The 19238-nt window shown below is 54.6% G+C and overlaps 2 protein-coding genes across 3 annotated transcripts; both read left to right on the top strand.

Moving 5' to 3' along the window:
* The first annotated feature begins 13674 nt into the window (after window positions 1-13674).
* ZNRD2 (zinc ribbon domain containing 2) lies at window positions 13675-14992 on the top strand. 2 transcript variants are annotated; one of them, XM_004437611.3, is made up of 4 exons: window positions 13675-13784; window positions 13881-14032; window positions 14163-14247; window positions 14649-14992. In XM_004437611.3, the coding sequence occupies exons 1-4, from the start codon at window positions 13766-13768 to the stop codon at window positions 14990-14992; spliced, it is 600 nt and encodes a 199-aa protein (XP_004437668.1). In that variant the 5' UTR covers window positions 13675-13765. The 2 variants fall into 2 exon arrangements, with proteins under 2 accessions (XP_004437668.1, XP_087278779.1); XM_087422653.1 differs by having other exon boundaries at window positions 13751-14032.
* Window positions 14993-15899: 907 nt separating this feature from the next.
* On the top strand, window positions 15900-17446 carry FAM89B (family with sequence similarity 89 member B). The gene is made up of 2 exons (XM_004437608.3): window positions 15900-16216; window positions 16624-17446. Exons 1-2 carry the CDS (start codon window positions 15917-15919, stop codon window positions 16900-16902), a joined length of 579 nt encoding a protein of 192 aa, XP_004437665.1. The 5' UTR covers window positions 15900-15916; the 3' UTR covers window positions 16903-17446.
* The last annotated feature ends 1792 nt before the right edge of the window (window positions 17447-19238 follow it).

Raw genomic sequence — 19238 nt, 5'->3', positions numbered from 1 at the left:
GTGTGCGGGCGGGTGGAGGCCGGGGGGCAGGGGGAGGCCGGGGGAAGGCCGGGGTGGGGGGGGAGCCGGCTCCACCCCAGATGCCCGCCCCCGCCGGAACTCGCCGCCGCCGCCGCGCGGGGCCCTGTCCAGAGGGCCCTCACCTGGGACCGCCGGGCGGCCCGCAGATTCCTCCGGGCGGGGCGGGGAGGCCGGCCTAGACCTCTGCCCGCCGCATCAAAGCGGGAAACCGAGGCCGGGGAGGAAGACGGGCCTCGCCGGGGTCACGCGGACGATGGGGGGCCAGGTGGGACTGGAAGCCAGGCCCTCAGCCCTTCCCCAGCCTCCCTTGCGCATGGAGGGGTCTTACCCCTCTCCCCCGCCAAAGTCATTTCTTATCAGTACTGGTCCTCCACTCCTCTCTGGGGAGAGGACTCAAGGAGTGGGCACCTTTGGGCCAGGGGCTCAGCCAGGTGCCAGGAAAAACCGTGGGTCCAGAAGAAGAACAGAAAGAACAAAGCTGGAAACCCAGCTTCCCTGCCAAGCCCCCTCTAAATGGCTTCCTGGTGCCCACCGTGCCTCCCCCCTTCGCCTTGTCTGGCCCTGCTGGCGGGCCTGGCTCTGGGCCTCAGACACTCGAATCGCCAAGGTCTGAGCTCAGGGCCTGGCCCCCTTCCCAGGCTAACAGCCGGGAGGAGGGGGGTGCTGCTTGAGGGCCCAGGGGGCTGGGGAGGGGCACAGCAGGGCCCCAGGGCAGGGGTTGGCAGGGGCTGAGGAGGGGCCTTCAGTTTGGTCAAGGCTGGAGAGGAGCCAGGCCTGTCCCCTGGTCTGGAAGGGAGGCCCTGGGGGGCTGCAGTGTCATGGGGCCCAGGCCATAGGGAGGGGGCCTGGCCAGGAGACCCCAGGATTCAGTCACTGACTCAGAACTCAGCAGGGGGTGGGTGTGACCAGGATACATCCAGAGCAGGACAGTGCCAAATCAGGGTGGCACCAAACCCTCGCCTGTTGGGCACTAGGGGTGGCAGTCTGGCTGAGGGGTGGGGGTGGGTTAGGGACTTACCTTCAGGTAGACCTGTGCAGGGAACTCACGGTTTTTACATTGCAGGTGGACTCATTTGAGGGGACTGAGGGAGACCCTTTAGTGGAGCTCCAGCCGGAATTGCTCAGGGGCCGGGTTCATATAGCCTGGTGTTGCAGGGGTGGGGTGGGGCGATCCCATGTCCCCAGCGGACCCCTGAGTCTGGAATCCAGGAGAGGGTGTGAGGGGCAGCCCTGCCCACTCTCAGAACTGGGGTCACACTGAGGCTGGGGATAATGCTGAGTGCTTACCACCTGCCAAGGGTAGGGCTGAGCATTCGACAGTCATTTTTTCCTCACCCTCATCTGAACCTGACCCTCCTCTGGCCAGAACAGGCTGTGGCTCACCTTGGAACACAACACAAACAGACCAGGGCTGGAATCTTAATCTCTCCAAGGCTCAGTTTTCTTTCTTTCTTTCTTTCTTTCTTTTTTTTTTGTGAGGAAGATTAGCCCTGAGCTAACATCTGTTGCCAATCCTCCTCTTTTTGCTGAGGAAAATTGGCCCTGGGCTAACATCCGTGCCCATCTTCCTCTACTTTATATGTGGGACACCTGCCACAGCATGGCTTGACAAGTGGTGTGTATGTTCGGGCCTGGGATCCGAACCTGCGAGCCCCGGGCTGTCAAAGCAGAGCACGCAGAGCACGCAGAACCCAACCACTACGCCGCCGGGCTGGCCCCTAAGGCTCAGTTTTCTCACCTGTGAGATGGGGATCTGTTCATTCAACAAACTGAGAACCTGCCACATGGCACGCTCTTGCTAACAAACAGAACCAACCCCTGGCCTCCTGGAGCTTCTGTCCTGGAGGAGACAGACGTGACAAATCAGTTCACATATGTCTGTGGCTACAACAGAAGTCAGTGCTGTGACAGAGAAGAGCTGGGTGCTAGGAGCAAGGGCAATGGTGGGACCTGGAGGTCCAGGAAGCCCTTCTGACAAAGGGACTTCTAAGCCAGAAGCTGGAGAAGGAGCAGGACGCAGCAGGGTGCACAGCCGGCCAGCCGGAGGGAAGCCTGTAGGAGGCCGGAGGGATTGAGGCGACTGTGATGCAGAGACCATTTATGAAGGGGCACACAGAGTTGAGAGATGGGAAAGAGAGTCAGTTCTTGTAGGAACTGAGAGGAGGCCAGCAGAGCAACAGGGTGAGAGGGAGGAGAGCAGCCGGAGGTGGGAGGCCACAGGGAGGAATTGGGGTTTTATTTTCATTGCGATGGGACTGTATCGGGGTGCTGTTGCCATCCTCCCAGGAGGGATGATGTAGCTTGGATGCGCTGTAGATGTATTTGGGAGGTGGACTCTGGAGGCTGGGTTTTGGAGGGTACCAGAGAGGCATGTGGCGCGAATGGCTCCCAGGTTTCTGGCCTACATCCCTGAGTGGGCAAGGAAGGTAATAGAAGAGAGGAGGACACGAGGAAGGGTCTGAGCACTGTTTGGGGCCTGCTGAGTTTGAGATGCTTGTGTCATCCAAGTGGAGACGTCTCAACCCCGGGGTCTGGAGCTCAGACGGGACGTCTGGCCTGGAGACAATGACTCGGCGCCCTCAACATACAGGGGCATTTAGGGTCATGGAAAGGATGGGCTCAGCTCAGGGGAGAAGAGGGCCGGGGGCGAACCTGGGAGGTCACCACTCCCAGGTCAGGGGGAGAAGGCAGAGGCAGAAGTGACTCAGAAGGAGCAGCTGGAGGGAGCAGAAAGGAAAACCAGGAGTGTGATACAGGAAGAGCCAAGGGGAGAGAGTGTTTGGGAGGAGGGTGTGGCCAACAGTGTCTGATGCTGCTGAGAGTAGGATGGGGGTAATGACAGCCCTGCTTTAGGGGCTGCTGAGGGGACTCAGTGACATGGAGCAGTGATAGCAAGCACCCCGCCCTGTGCGTGGCCCCTACTGAGTGCCCCACAGATGTTACTTATTGTCATCGCCAAACTCCTGGTGCTCATCGGGGTCCCAGCAGGAAAGAGAGGGCACCGTCATGCCAGTGATGGAGGGGACTAGAATGGAGAGACTGTTTACAAAGGGCTGAGGGGACCACCACGGCTGGTGGAGCCCTGGGACTAGCAACAGAGGCAGGCCTGAGCCCCGCTGAAGAGACTAGAAGAGAGAGCCATGACCCATTAACCTAACCGCGGCCAGCAGCGCTGGAGCTGCAGGAGTGGGCTGCCCCACAAGAGCTGTGGCTTCAGCAGAGACCTGCAGCTCCTGTCCACCGGCGGCCTACAGGAAGGGAGCTGGACAGCTAAAAATTACCCTCGTCTCCTGTCCAGCTGGGCCTCCCAGGAGCTGAACCCTAAAGGAAGCTTGAGGGCATAGGAGCCTGGGGGGTGCAGCTCCTGAGGTTAGCCTCGTGGCACAGAGCCGAGGGGACAAGGACGCAGGGTGGATCTTCAGGGCAGACTGTGACAATCCAACACGTGTGGATCCTTGGCCTATCAACCTTTTCTAGCCTCGTCTCCCGTGTCACCACACCCAGCCACTTCACCTTCCTAGAATCTTCCGGCACACTCTCATTCCTCCTAGATGTCAGTTCTCCTGTCAGCCCAAGGAGACCATGGCCTTTGTGCTCCTTCCAGATCATTTCTGCTGCCCAACAGGTCTCCCCACCACCGCTCTGCCTGCTCTGGTCCCTCCTGGTGCCAGAGTCCTTTTAAAATGTAATTGCAACCATGCTACTCCCCTGCTTACAAAGCCTCCAGTGGCTTCCCTTTGCTCCTCTGGGCTTGCAAGATCCTCTGGGCCTCAGAGGTGCTGAGCCCGTTCCTCAGCCTGGGGGTGATCCTTGGTGTCTAGGGTTCCTGCCTCTGGGAGGCATTTCCATCCTCTTTCTCTAAAACAGCCACCCTCTAAAACAGGCCTTCGGGGTAACATCACCTGTTTGTTTCCTGCTGGTCCTCATCACAGCCTAAAATGTGCTTCTGTATGGGTTTGTTTACTGTTTATTGTCCGTCTCCCGGCCCTCCCAGGAGGCACAGCCTTGTCCCTAGATCCTAGCACAGGGCCTTGGCACTCAGAGGGTGCTGAAGTTTGTTGACTGACTGAATGGAATGAGACCACAGAGCGCTCACCACTTACTGTGCTCTTTACACTGTTACCTTATTTCATCCTCGCAGCGACCCTGAGGCTCTGATGAAACAATTAGACCCAGGTCATCTGGTGAGTAAGATGCGGGAATTGATCTGAAGCCCGCCAGATCCCAAACCCATGCAGTGCTCCTGGGAGGCAGGAATGAGAGGGCTCCCACAAATGTCCTCAAGATGGGGGGGTGCCCCTAAGGGCAACGAGGGGCTTTGCTGAATGGGACAAAGAGGAGCCACAAGACCCAAGCCCAGGAATGCTTGAATGTTAGGGAAGGGCCCTTCATGCAGAGTGGTTCTTGAGGCCCAGAGAAAGCAAAGGACCTGGCCGAGGTTATACAACTGTTCAATGGCAGAGCCAGGGCTCAAACCGGGGCTCCTGATGCCTCGTTGGCTGCATTGGCTGCACAGGGCAGCAGCAGCAGCCTGCATAACAGAAGTCATGTTTCAGGAGGCAGTGAGCACAGCCGTTGTTTTCTTTTCTTTTCTTTTCTTTTCTTTTCTTTTCTTTTCTTTTCTTTTCTTTTGTGAGGAAGATTAGCCCTGAGCTAACATCTGTCGCCAACCCTCCTCTTTTTTGCTGAGGAAGACTGGCCCTGGACTAACATCCGTGCCCATCTTCCTCCACTTTATATGGGACACCGCCACAGCATGGCTTGACAAATGGTGCGTTGGTGCGCGCCTGGGATCCAAACTCTGGGCCGCCACAGCAGAGCATGCACACTTAACCCCATGCCACTGGGCTGGCCCCATACAGCCATTGTTTTCTGGTGTTAGATTTTCCTGGCTGCATCCTGTACCAGCTGTGAATTGGGAAAATTCTTCAACTTCTCGATGCCTCCATTTCCTCATTGTTAGACAGGGAATCAAACAGCTGACATTTAGGAAGCCCTTCGTGGACTTTGGCCACATAGAAAGTCTTCAGTGTGTGTTAGCTCTTTCCATTATTATCCAGGTCTGGGAGCCACGATGGGCTGGCTGGTGGGAGCCAGGCTGCCCTGGGGAAGAAGAAGAGCTACCATTGAAAGAGGCTGACCGGGTGCCAGGCTCTGCACTGCCCCTCTGAGTTCTGAGTTCTTTGGGAAGCTTCCAGGCTCTGAAGAAAGAAGTGGCTCTGGGGGGTGTTTCTAAATACGAGGATTGGAAGTTTCAGAGGCCTGGAGGGGACAATTCTGCCCTAAAGCATCTCTCTCCAAAGACACTTTACTGAAAGTGGCTGTCACTGAGTCCCTCTGATGTGCCACATACTGTGACAAAGGGCCCTGAGAGATGGGATTGGAAAGGGAAATGAACCTATCTTTACGCTTGACAAATCTGAGAATCTTTAGCCCCCTCCACTCCTCTCCACCTCTCCAACACAGGAAAAGTCCACCAGTGAGAATCAGACTCTGGTCATGCACTGCCCGATGGAGTCCCAGCCCTGCCACGTTCCAGCAGGGTGACCCCGGATGCATCTCTTGTCCAAGCCTCAGCTTTCCCGTCTGCAAATTGGGGATGATAAGACCTAACTCACAATGTTGTCCTGAGGATTAAATGATGTCATGAAAAGATCTTAGCACAGTGCCTGGTCCAAAGAAAACATGCACCAAAAGTTGAGTATTATTATTTTTGTCACTGTATCATCTAGCCCTTTCCTGGTTCACAGAGGTGTCAGGTCCATTCACATTGCAGTGAAAAACAGGAAGAAAAGCTGACCCCTTTTGGGTGTCTGTTAGTGTGAAAATACAACAACATAACATGATTTTCTTTTTTTTTTAAAGATTTTATTTATTTATTTTTCCCCCCCAAAGCCCCAGTAGATAGTTGTATGTCATAGTTGCACATCCTTCTAGTTGCTGTATGTGGGACGTGGACTCAGCATGGCCAGACAAGCGGTGCGTCGGTGTGCACCCGGGATCCGAACCCGGGCCGCCAGCAGCGGAGCGTGCACACTTAACTGCTAAGCCACGGGGCCGGCTCTATAACATGAGTTTCAAAGCCACAGCTGTGCAGCATAGGCCACTCATTGGCAGGCCACGTGAACCTGACCCACCAAAGGACGCAGTCAAGGGGGGCCTGTAGCTGAGCTGTGTGTGACTATGCCGCCATGGTGTGTGCTGTCACTCAGGAATGGGCCTAACCACTGCCATGTTGACTGTGCCCCAGATAGGGACAGATGCTGGGCTGGCTTACACAATGGAAGGCAAGGGTCTGAAAGAGCCCAAGCCCACCGCTTCCCAGACAACTGGTCTGCCCACCATGACTGCTGTGAATAGGCTTTACCACCAGCACTTCTGGAACCTTCTATGTACCCACCCCTTGTCAAGGACTGTGACGGGTCTGAGGTTTTACCCTACTTGCAAACTAGTGAGCCAGCCACAAGTTCATGCATGCTGGCAGAAGACAGGCGATTCCTGGGTCAGAGACAAAGGATTTTGTTACTCACAGCACAGTAAACAGCACGAGCATCAGCATATTGACGTCAGTCTCCTTGTCACCAAGTCCCATGGGGGTGGCACCAATGGGCTCAGATAGATGCCTGCACACAGTGGATTGCAGTGTGGAAAAGGACCCTAAACGTAGAGAACCCAAATCTTTTCTAATGGCCAGTAAGCATGGCCGCCCTTTGCTCTGGAGGGAGACGTTGACTCCATCTTCCGTGGTTCACTGTACCAACATCCTTGAGAAGAGAGTCCAAGACAAAGGCAGGCAGTGCCTCGCTTGCAAAACGTGCAGAAACTCAAGAGACCCCTGGAGAATTGTCTTACAATAATATCCACCCCTCATTTCTACACTCTCTTGGCTTTTGGCAAATTTTCCCACACGTTCGGCGCTCTGTTGACAAGTCTGATTAGTAGAGGCTAGCACAAATCTGTTCAATTTGCCACATACAACATTTAGTTAAGGCTGCTATCAACTGGGCTCCAAGCAGCAGGATGAGGCCAACTTGCAATACTGACCTCAACCATGCCCCCCAGATCCACCTTAGAAAGCAAGGTAGCTTGCTCCTTAGGTCTCTGTGTTGAACTTTTCACCTGGTTGGAAGCATTAATCCCGATACAGCAGGATATATTAACAATTGCACAGACTCTGCCTTGGGCTGCAAGGAAGAAGTCCAGGGAAATTCTATCAGCCGTAGCAACCTTGGTCAGCGAATTGAGGCCGTCCTAAATGCCTTCCAGGCCAAGGTCGTGTCATTGATCACTTCGGCCAAAGTCGGGGATAAATTTCAAGTCACTCTGTTTTCAGGAGAGAGAGAGGTGAGTTTATGTGTGACTACCACAGAAGTCGTACAGTCTAAAGGGTCTACACGGTGCTTCCAGGAAGAAACATGGCGCCCCCCAAGTGAGACCTACATCAGTTGGGGGCGGCAGGTTGACAGTGCCTCCTATGTGGCCTACCTACAGGCTGGTAGGCCTTAGGGGTCCTAGTCCAATTCCAGTAATTGAGTCTAGTCCTTGTTTTTGGAGGATCTGACTAAGAGCAGTAAGTCCAATCTGTCCTGTTTGTCCATGCCACCAGATGGCATTCATCCACTCCATAGAATGAGTGAGTGATGATGACTACAGGATTGGGGATGGGGAAGATATCCGGAGGTGTTGGTGTTGACAGGTGTTTTATGAAGGAGGTACAGGAGCTGAGGCTACCTCCTGTTGCTTCCAATCTCTTGGTAAGATTAAGGAGAATGCCAATCAAATCAAGAGCAGAACTACCTAGTGGAGCACGGCAGACCCAGCAGTCAAATTTAAATCACTTGCCATAGTTTGGGAGAGTTGGACCAGGATGGTTTCCTCAGTGAAGAATACTCCAGGTGGTTTGGAAAGACCAAGATCATTAATGTCTCTCCTTCCCCCATATCTCCTGGGCCTGATGTGTTCCCTCTCCAGGTGCCAAGGTGGTTGTTCTTCCTCCACTGTCACAAAATCGATGTGTTCTAGTCTAGTAGCTGGAACTTCACCTTTTTTCTAATCATCCCACATTCACACCTTTCATCCGGAAGCATCAGGTGCAAGAAAGACAGGACGTCTTTTATAAAACTTCCGGGGACCCGTTATCTTCCTCACTCCACATGTGGGCCACTGTTGGGAGACTGAAAGAGAGAGATGTACACAGCAAGCGCTCTAGTTATTCTCATGATCCAGGACCATGTCAGTCCAACAAGAGAATCCTGGTGGTTGAGCTATGATTCAGTTTGAATCTCCCAGGCTCCCTTTGGCTGGGCTGCCACCTGGGAGTTGCACCAATCAGGCTGGCCTGGGGTGCTGTGACGGCAAAGAAAGAAGCATCACGTCCAGGAATAGTGAGCATGGAATCCTGAATATTCAAAACCAGTCTATATAAACCCCACCTCTCTCATCTTGATCATTATGAAGGACATGGGCAAGAGGAGATGGGCCCATCCTGAGGACAGCCACATTCAGTGACTGAACTGCTGTACTGAGGTGTGTGGACCTGGAAGGAGAGCCAGAAGTCTTTTTGAGTTGATTTTTGAGGGGCCTATTTCAACGCTCAACAGTACCACATGCCTGTGGATGATAGGGAGCGTGAAAGGACTGCCCAGTACCTAGGCCATCAGCCCATTGTTGAGTGGCTTTGGGGATAAAAGTGCACCCTTGTTAGACTTCAAATATTCCCGAAAGCCAAAAATATGACACACAGTAGTCTCAAGAACCACAATGGTGTGGCCGAAGTTGGCTGATTGGACTGGAACTGTAACCTGAAAGTGCGAGGCACCTCTGATAACCCCAAGAGGAAGTCGAAGGTCCCATGCATTCAGTCTCAATGCTGCATACACTGTGGCCTCCCTCTTTGCAGGAGAGACAGGTGAACTTTTGGCAGGAATCACAAGTCTGGCATGGAGTGGTGGCCTTTGCATCAGAAGCATGGAGTCCTTTACTTTGTGCCCACTGTGTGAGGGTGGACATGTTGCCATGTATTCTATGATGGATCCAGGCAGAAATGGAGACAATCTGGGCAGTGCAGCCTCAGTCAACACCTTGATTCCTGTCAGCCTCATCAGATAATGGGCCCTTAGCATGGGCATCTAACATAAGTGATCTAGAAGGCTTGATCAGCTGTGATTTGTCTCCACAGTTAGCTGAAAACATTGCCATCCAAAACCGTCTATTGGGCAGCAGGGTTACTATTACTGATATTGTATATCTCACATTTGGGGACTCCTTGACTCAGCAACTGCAGCCACATTGCTTTCCAGCTGGAGCTGCAAGGTTCACATCCTTTGGCTGACCTGGGCTTGAGTTGGTCAGTCTAGCTAAAGATTTGTCAATTTTGTTGATCTTTTCAAAGAACTAACTTGTGAGTTAGTTGATATTCTCTGATCTTTATTAGAGCCTTCCTTCTGCTTGCTTTGGGTTTAGTTTGCTCTTCTTTATCTAGTTTCTTAAGGTGGAAGCTTAGGTTATTGATTTGAGACTTTTTTAAAATAATGAATCAAGATTTCTTTTTCTAAAATTTAATTTAATTTAAATTTTTTTTTTTTTTTTGCTGAGGAAGATTTGCCCTGAGCTGACATCTGCTGCCAATCTTCCTCTTTTTGTATGTGAGCCACCACCACAGCATGGCCACTGACAGACAAGTGGTGTAGGTCCACACCCAGGAACCGAACCCAGGCTGCTGAAGCGGAGTGTGCCCAACTTAACCACTAGGCCACCAGGGCTGGCCCAGAGACCTTTTTTATATAAAAATTTACAGCTATAGGGGCTGGGCCCATGGCATAGCGGTTAAGTGCGCACGCTCCGCTGCTGTCGGCCTGGGTTCGGATCCCAGGCGTGCACTGATGCACCACTTGTCAGGCCATGCTGTGGCAGCGTCCTATATAAAGTAGAGGAAGATGGGCATGGATGTTAGTCCAGGGCCAGTCTTCCTCAGCAAAAAAAAAGAGGAGGATTGGCATGGATGTTACCTCAGGGCTGATCTTCCTCACACACACACACACAAATTTACAGCTATAAATTTCCCTCTGAGCACTGCTTTGGCTGCATCTCATAAGTTTTGGTATGTTAAGTTTTCATTTTCATTAATCTCAGATTATTTTCTAATTTCTTTTGTGATTCTTCTATGACCCACTAGTTATTTAGGAGTGTGTTGTTTAACTTCCACATACTTGTGAATTCCTCATATTTCCTTCTGTTAGTGATTGCTAATTTTATTCCATTGTGGTCTGAGAACACAGTTAGTATGATTTCAACCCTTTTAAATTTATTGAGACTTGTTTTATGGTCTTTCCTGGAGAATATTCTATGTATACTCGAGAAGAATATGAATTCTGCAGTTGTTGGGTGGAGTGTTCTATAGATGTCTGTCAGGACTCAGGCTTGACTTGCACAGCTATGACCTTTCTTTTTTAAGGAGACCACCTTGATACAGGGTATTTCTGTCCCACTGTCATAATAATATCTCTTGGTTTTGCCTTGTTTTAATATAAAGCCTAGGAGAGTTTTCCAGGGCAGTAGAACTAATCACAAGAATTTATCTAGATTTCTTTGGGTCACATTTGTCAGCATTATAAACCCAAACTAAGACAATAAGAGCCCAAAGAGTAATCAATGCCTCATCTGTGGTTTCCTATGGGAGTCTGTCTGTCTCAAGGAAATCTCCCTGAGAGGGACTCATAGCAGCCAGGACACACTGGAGGAACAAAACAAACCTGAGACCTTCTACTGTCATCTTGAAATGGATACAAGGTTGGTGTGATAGACTGTAGGAAGGGCTGAGCTGTAAGATGGCCCAGCTGTTGCCATTCTTCCTTACCAAGCATCACATGCCTTGTCCCTCATCTCCCAAGTGAGCCAACCAAAGTTCTAATGATTCATCTGGGTTTTGTCCATGGCAGTAGTGAATTTCCATCCATTCATGTTTAGTGTGGGTGTGTCTATAAATGCTGTCTGAAAGAGGGTGGAAACTTCTGAATTCCCAGGATGAGTCTTAGTGCTGATTGTTACAATGGGGCAGACCTGAGGCTGACGACTGGATTGTGAGGAGCTCCCCCTCCACTCTCCAACCCCATCTGGAGGAGAGTTAGCAACCACCAAGGCAATGTCTGGTAACTGACTTTGAACATACTTCCTGGTACTCGACCTGCAATTCCCTCCCTAATTCCTTCTCATGAACAAGAAATAAAGTTGAAGAACACTTATTGTTTGGTTGACTATACAATTTGGTCATACCTGCTGCCAATTCCCTTGGTCTTCCCTTAAACCCTGTTAATCAGTGCATGAGGTCCTCATCCTTCCTCTTACAGAAAACCATGTTTCTGTCAGCATCCCTCCCTCATTGCCAAAACTATCAAGAACTGTAAAAGCTCTTTGATTTTACCCTACTTTCAAACAAAAGTTAGAGTGACACAATTTCACGGATGCTGGTGGAAGACACGAGACTTCTGGATCAGAAAAAAAGGACTTTATTACAGCACGACAAGCATTATGAATGTGAGCATATTTATGTCACTTCCCCTTACCCTCAAGTCTCATGAAGGCAATGCAGATGGACTCACAAGGATGCCTACACACATGGTAAGTTGTGTTACAGGAGAGGAATTCTGAGCTTAGGGCACCCAAATATTGTATAATGGGTAGTAAGTATGCCTGCCCTTTGCTCTAGAGGGAGCTACTATGTCTGTTGTCCAAGGCTGTCCACTATAGAAACATCCTGGAAAAGACAGACCAGAACAAAGGTAGTGTCTCTGCTGATTAGACCTGCATAAATGCAAGAGACTGGTAGAACCGTCTCCTAACACCTCTCCCCTCACATCTCACTAAATCCTCACAGCAACCCCGCCAAGTAGGTATAAATAGTTCTGTTTTACAGATGAGTAATTGAAGTTCAGAGAGGTGAAGTAAATTACTCCAGGTGACATAGCCAGTAAACAGCAGATCCAGGGTCAAACCCAGGCCGGCCTGATTCCAGGCCTGTGCCTTGTCCACCCTCCTGTGGAACTTGAGGCAGGGAGGGGCCCTGAGGGGAGAAAGATGATGGGAATTCCCTTGAGGAGTGGGAGAGGAGGCATGCAGGGAGAGTGGGAAGAGATGAGGAGGGCCAGGGGTCGATTTGTAGGACCTTGGAGACCATAGTAAAGACTTTGGATATTTGTCTAAATGTGATGGGTAGATGCCGGAGGGTTTTAAGCAAAAGAGTGACATGATCTGATTTATATTTTTAAAAAGTTACTCAGTTTCCTGCTCTGTAAAATGGGGATAACAGTAGTACTGACCCCACTAGGTCATGAGGAGTAAATGAAAGGGATTAAGTGGGAGGATGAGTGTAAGGGTCTTGGTGCCAAGCAGAATAGGCCATGATGGATATTCGATATTGGCCATGATGATGACGACAACACGGAAGGGTGCATTGAGGAATTCAGGCTGGGTAGACAGTAAGGACCTGGAGGGTCTGTGCATACAAGCTAGAGTCCAAGAGTCCCTCTAGTCAGCTTGGCAGAACTCACGTGGGATCAGGCCCTGGGTCAGCTACACTACTGCCCAAGAGCCTGCTAGTAGATGGAGAGAGTGAAGAGGGCACAGGGCTCTCCAAGTAAGCAGGAGGCAGCAAGGGCCAGAAAATGGCAGTTCCAGGGTAGGAAGAAGATGGGGCCATGAGGAGGGCACTAAATCTTCAGGAAAGACTGCGAAAGCATGTGCTGTCCAGTCAAAGAAGGAGGTTGCTGCTGAAATTATGGTGGTCTAAGTCCTAGCTCCTTCTCCAATGCGCTGGTGCACAGCCTTGAGGCACAGGCTGCACATCTGGGGACTGCTGCCTACGGCCTCTGGCTTCTCCAAACCTAATAAGGGAGAGGATATGTATGGAAAAAGAACACAGAAGAGGAAAAAAAAAAATCACCAAGGCCACCGTTCAGGGAGCACTAGTAATTTTAATAGCAATCCACTCAAGGAGAGCATAACGGTCACAAACATTTGTAATAAGCTCTCATCACTACCCTCCAGCGGGCATCCCTCAGCCGGAGCCAGACCCGGAACTGCGCATGCCCAGTACAGCGCTTTTCAGTCAGCAGGGTTTTTTTAGGGGTGGCATCAGTCCCAGGTTTGCGGGTAGTGGGTGAGCAGACTGGGACACCGAAAAGGCTGAAGGGGAGGGGTCTTGAAATAGGCTGGAAGGTAAAGCGAGAAAGATCCCCGCCTGGCCTGCCTCGCCGGTTGAAGTGAGAAGCCTGAGGAAGCTGCACGCGCGCGCACGCGTTTGTTATTATCACGGGTATTGTTGTTGTGAGAGCGCCACGGCCCCGCCTGCCCCGGGTCCGGTCTGTGAGGAAAGGGAAACCCCAGGGGAGGCCGAGGCCAGCGGGGATTTCTTAAGCCAAGCGCTCCCGTCCAACCGCCGCGGGCAGGAAGGGCGACCCTCCGCAGCCACTTCCAGGTCCTGCGACCCGAGCGGCGTTACTACGGAGACGCCCCTCCTGAGGCCAGCCACTTGAACGTTTTGTCCACGGGGTTCCCGCTGAGGGGCGGGCCAACAGGGCGGGGTCCAGTCTGCAGCAGACACGCCCTACTCTGGGCATCGCGACGCCGGAGCAGCACAGCGAGCGTCATTTGCGCCCTCAGCCTCGGCCCAACACGGAGGGGGCGGGGACGGCGGACGGCGCTCCGCTTGTGCGTCACTTCCGGCGAGCCTAGCGGCGACAACGGCAACATGGCCCTGAACGGCGCTGGTGAGGACTTGGGCTGCGGGGGCCTGTGGCTGCGGGGTACGGGAGGCAGCCTGCTCCGGCGAGACCCCCCGGTCCCTTGTGCCTCTCCTCCCCCAGAAGCCGACGATTTCTCCTGGGAGCCCCCGACCGAGGCAGAGACGAAGGTGCTGCAGGCGCGACGGGAGCGGCAGGATCGCATCTCCCGACTCATGGGCGACTACCTGCTGCGTGGTTACCGCATGCTGGGGGAGACGTGCGCGGACTGCGGGGTGAGCAGAGACTCGGGACGTGGGATCGCGCATGGGGCCGCGGGCTAGGCCGCACGGCCCTTCCCCAGCTCTCCCTTCGGGACCCCATTGCCCGGCGTCTCACACTGCCCCCTGTGCTGTCTGTCCCCAGACGATCCTCCTCCAAGACAAACAGCGGAAAATCTATTGCGTGGCTTGTCAGGAGCTCGACTCAGATGTGGATAAAGATAATCCAGGTGAGGGGCCGAGTGTGCTTGGCGGAGAAGAAGCGTGGTGTTAGAGGCCCGGGAACAGTAGGCCTGGGAGGTGACAGTGGAGTCTGTGGGTTGGGCAGAGGTGAGGTGCTTTCCCCTTTCAGCTCTAGAGAGGACCATTCATTCAGTAAGAGGTTTAAGCACCTCCTGTGTGCCAGACGCTATGGAGAGTCTGAACTCAATCAGGCATAGTCCTGATGGGGGAGATGAAGCAGGGCATAAGTAACTCTGATACAAAGAAGAAAATGAATAAGTTGCCTTATAGAGGGGCAGGCAAAACATCTCAGGCACAGAAAGAACAGAGCAGTAAAGAGTAAGGAGGTGGCTCAGGACTGAGGTGGGCCAGGCATCCTGACCATTCCACCCACTTTCTCCTCTTTTAGCACTGAATGCCCAGGCTGCCCTCTCCCAAGCCCGGGAGCACCAGCTCGCCTCTGCCTCGGAGCTCCCCTTGGGCTCTCGGCCTGCCCCTCAGCCCCCAGTACCCCGTCCAGAGCACTGTGAGGGAGCTGCAGCAGGGCTAAAGGCAGCTCAGGCCCCGCCCGCTCCAGCTACACCTCCAAATGCCGGTGTCCTGGCCTGCACGCAGGAGGCCCTCCTGCAGAAGCTGACCTGGGCCTCAGGTGAGCTGGGCTCTAGCACCTCCCTGGAGACTAGCATCCAGCTGTGCAGCCTTATCCGGGCCTGTGCTGAGGCTCTGCACAGCCTGCGGCAGCTGCAGCACTAAGAAACCCCCTCCTGAGAAAAACCCTCTAGAAAAACAGCTGTTCCTCTGGTGTGGTTTGTTCTTTTCTTGTTCGGAGTGTGCATGCCAGCCCCAGCTCCACTTGCCTTTTTCCTGCTTTTGGCCTCTCCCCCTACCACTGTCTGCTCTCCTTGATGCCCTGAGAGTTGAGTTGGGCTTGTTGCTGCGCGGTTTCCCCACTCAGACGATGAAGGGGGAGGGAGAGGACTCTGTGATACTATTTTTCTGAGGAGGAGGCCCCAGCCTCCTCAAAGGCAGGAACAAGAGGGATGGGCCTCTGCAGCACCCCTGCAGCCTTTTGAGCCATCCAGTTCTCATTCCCACCCTTGAGTGAGATTTGGGGTTCCAATTCTCTTGGTAGCTTCTCCTTCTGCCCCCGAGCATCCTGATACCGTCATCCTAGCTCACCTCTTGCCCAGCCCATGTGCTCAGACACTGACAGGGCATCAGACTCCACGGTAGTGACCAAGTATGGACTTAACCCAGTCTCTTGACCCCCACTTTTAGATCCTTTTCCTTGGGCGTTATAATTGGGCAGAATAATTAAACACAGTGTTGGGGGGAAGCAAAAAGAACCGTGAAGGAACCGCGCCTGCCGCTTTTGGCTTCTTCCCTCCTCCCTTTTTCCGTCTCCCCTTCTGTCAGTGCCGCATTCCTTTTTCTCAGCTTTGCGCGACGTGGGGCGACCCGGCTGGCCCACAGCCGTTGCCCTTTTAAGAGAGGCCCCGCCCGCGCGGAGGGGGTGGGGCAGGGGCGGAGTCGGAGGAGTCGGGGAAGGAACAAAGCGCGGCCTGCGGGCGGTGGCGGGGCTCAGCCGGCGGGGCCGGGGGTGCGGGGCGTGTGGGCGCGGCCCCGGCGGGGCGTTGGAGGGCAGGAGGGGGCATCGCCGTCCGCGCCGGCCCGGCCATGAATGGGCTGCCCTCGGTCGAGGCGCCGGGCGGCGCGGGCTGCGCCCTGGCTGGGCTCCCGCCGCTACCGCGCGGCCTCAGCGGTCTTCTCAACGCGAGCGGGGGCTCGTGGCGGGAGCTGGAGCGCGTCTACAGCCAGCGCAGCCGCATCCACGATGAGCTGAGCCGCGCCGCCCGCGTCCCGGACGGGCCCCGCAGCGCCGCCGGCGCCGCCAGCGCGGGACCCGCCGCCGGTCCCCCCGGCCCGCGTCGCCCTGTCAACCTCGACTCGGCACTAGCGGCGCTGCGCAAGGAGATGGTGAGTAGTTGGGCCCCGGGCGGGCTGGGAGGGGGGCTGCCGCCGAGCTTAAGGGTCCCGGGGCGGGGCGCAGCGCGGAGGCGGGGAACCAGGTACGCGGCCTGGGTCTCAGGACCTGCAGAAGCCGGCTGGGTCAGAGGGGATATGGTAACAATAATTATAGTTACCGTTTGTGACAAAAGTTACCATGCATTTTTAAATGCTTTGCTCGTGTTATTTCATTCCATCCTGCTAGATGAATGTTACACCCATTTTACAGATGAGGGTCAGTGACTTCCCTAAAGACTCATAGCCTGCAGGTGGCGTCTGATGTCCACAAAAACTGGTGCTTAGGAAGGTGCGGGAAGATTAGCTTGGGTTGAGGGTGGCCTGGACCCCAACCCCAGCCCACCCTCAGTCTTTGGCAGGTGGGGCTGCGGCAGCTGGACATGTCCCTGCTGTGCCAGCTGTGGGGCCTGTATGAGTCGATCCAGGACTACAAGCACCTGTGCCAAGACTTGAGCCTGTGCCAGGACCTGTCATCCTCCCTGCACTCGGACAGCTCCTACCCACCTGATGCAGGCCTGTCCGATGACGATGAGCCTCCTGATGCCAGCCTGCCCCCAGACCCGCCGCCCCTCACTGTGCCTCAGACGCACAACGCCCGCGACCAGTGGCTGCAGGATGCCTTTCACATCAGCCTCTGAAGAGCTGGGGGGGCGGGGGGCATGCACCCGTGCAGAGGGCTCAGAACTCACCCCTCAGCAAGTACTCAGACTCTAGTGCCTGCTTTGCCCACACAGCTCACCTCATGGGAGGGCAAGGCCTGGGCCCCTCAGAGGCAAAACTGCTGACCGATCCCCTCTGTCTTGGGTCCACTGGCACTGGGGCAGGCACCTGGGCTACAGCCTCTGCCCATGGCACTGGACCTCTGCTTCTCCCACGTGTGCACCCCAGCTTGGCCAACCCTCAGTCTCGCGGTGGGGCCCAAAGCGTCTTGCACTCCCCTCAGCGCCTCTGGGATTGGGAGGAGTGTGTGGCCCCACCTCCTTTTCACCTTTTGCTGCTATTGGCAGCTGCTGGCTAAGGGGCATCCCACCTCTGGTCCCTGGGTCCCACTGCCCTAGACAAGGGCTCCAGAACCCATTCCTGCACCCACCACGGCCAGGAGGGCCAAGGCTCCATGCTGGATATTTAAGTTTAGGGGCCAGCTTCCTGGGCGCATAGATAAATAAAGACTCTCTCAGCGTTCTTGTGTTCTGCCTGCCTGGCTGTGGGGCGGGAAGATAGCGGAGTTTCTGGCGAGCGCGGCCTCGCGGTCCGCCGGCAGGTGGCGCCCGAGACCCCGCGTGGAAGCGATGCTTGGTTGCAGGGTGCGAATCCTCCCGCTCCGGGCGGGGGTGCCCAGCCTTCCCAGCTGGCCGAGCCTGGTCTCGAGGTTGTGTTACTTCGGGCGAGTCACTTCCCGTCTCTGACCTGCGGCCTGGGAGCCCAACCCCCCTGCCCAGTCGCTTTGGGCTTTCCTGGCCAGCCGGGAAGGAAGGTGAAGGAGCCGCCCATCTTGAGGAGAGAAACTTTCCACCCCGAGTGGAGGCGGAGTTGGGGCGGCACAGGAAATGGGTGGGCCCGAGCCGGCAGGCCAAGGGGCCCTTGGGGAGGGGGGGAGAGGGAGAGGGGAAGGCGCCTCCAGAAAGGGCTTGGGAGCTAGTGAGTGCCCTATGTGTGAGAGGGGAGAGCTGCAGAGGCCGAAGGGGGTGACGTCGCGGTGCTCCAGGCCTCCCCATAGGCCAGACAAGCCCTGGAGGGCAGATGGGGGCAGGGCCCCAGGCTTTGGTGCTTGAGACTCCCAGCGGCGGTGAGGGGTGATTGGGGTCCCAGACACCCCCATTCCGCACTTAGTCTCATACAGACTGCCTGGCTCTTCCCCCACCCCACACACTTGTGACCTTTAGGGTTGTATATAAAAGGCTTTCTCTTAACAGAGGAAACTGAGGACCACACCTCTGAGACTGGGAGCCGAACCTAGTGTCAGACCCGCTGAAAGACGCTTGCACATCTGGGGACGGTGGAGGCTCAGACCACGCACACACAACACCCCCACAACTTCCTGAGACCAAGAGAAGACCTCAAAGTTGCACACTTAGGCTTGTGGGCCCTCATCTCCAAGCTCTGTTGCACAGTCACTTGCCTCCTGGAGACAACTCAGCTGGCACTCCTGGCAGATCAGACTGCCTGTTCACCGAGTGTTTATCAAGCACCAGGCTTCCGTCCATTCACAAACCCTGCAGAGCGCTGGCACTGTGGGTAGGGAACCACTGAGGTGCTGCCCCAGGGCAGTTCTCTAAGTCAGGACCTGACACCTGCAGCCACTCATTACCATTCGGGGCAGCCGGTAGGCGATAAACGATAAGTACTCTAATCTAGGTGTGAACAGCGGCTAACACCCAGGGCAGGCTTCTCAGGGGAGGGAGAGTAAACACACACACACTCTTTCCTGTCCATGATAACGGATTCCATTTAATGAGACCTCGCAAAATCAGCCAGGCTCCGTACTAAATGCTATCCAAGGTTTCATCCTCTCAATGACTCTAAGGGCAGAACTATAATTATCCCTATTTAACAGGAGGAGAAACTGAGGCTCAGAGGGTTAGCGATTTGCCCAAGGTCACACACTTGTTGGAATTCAGCTCCTTGTGGGATGTTGGGACCATCTTCCCACAGGACAGCTGAAGAGTCAGATTCTGAGACCAGCGAATGGGTGCTGCCCACAGGTAGGGCCACCTAGCTTGGCCCCTGACCCTGTGCCTTCCTGCTCTGGTTAAGACGTGGGTGGTAGCAGGGGTATGCCACCCCAGTGTTAGGACAGTTGGCTCTGGCCCAGATTCTTAGTGTGACCCTGAGCAAGTCTCTTCCCCTTTCTGGGTTTCTGTTTCCCCAGGCTCTGAAATGGGGCCACCAGGACCTACCTCCCCGGGCTGCGGGCAGGAAGGGAGGCGGCACCGAGTTGCCAGGTGCCCTCTCCCGGGCCGCGTGTCCACACGCC

Source organism: Ceratotherium simum, chromosome 34, assembly GCF_057802395.1.
Source record: "Ceratotherium simum simum isolate JZ-2026a chromosome 34, ASM5780239v1, whole genome shotgun sequence".
NCBI classification, from domain to species: domain Eukaryota; kingdom Metazoa; phylum Chordata; class Mammalia; order Perissodactyla; family Rhinocerotidae; genus Ceratotherium; species Ceratotherium simum.
The sequence above is the reverse complement of the archived record's forward strand: the minus strand, read 5'-3'. Positions and strand labels throughout refer to the sequence as shown.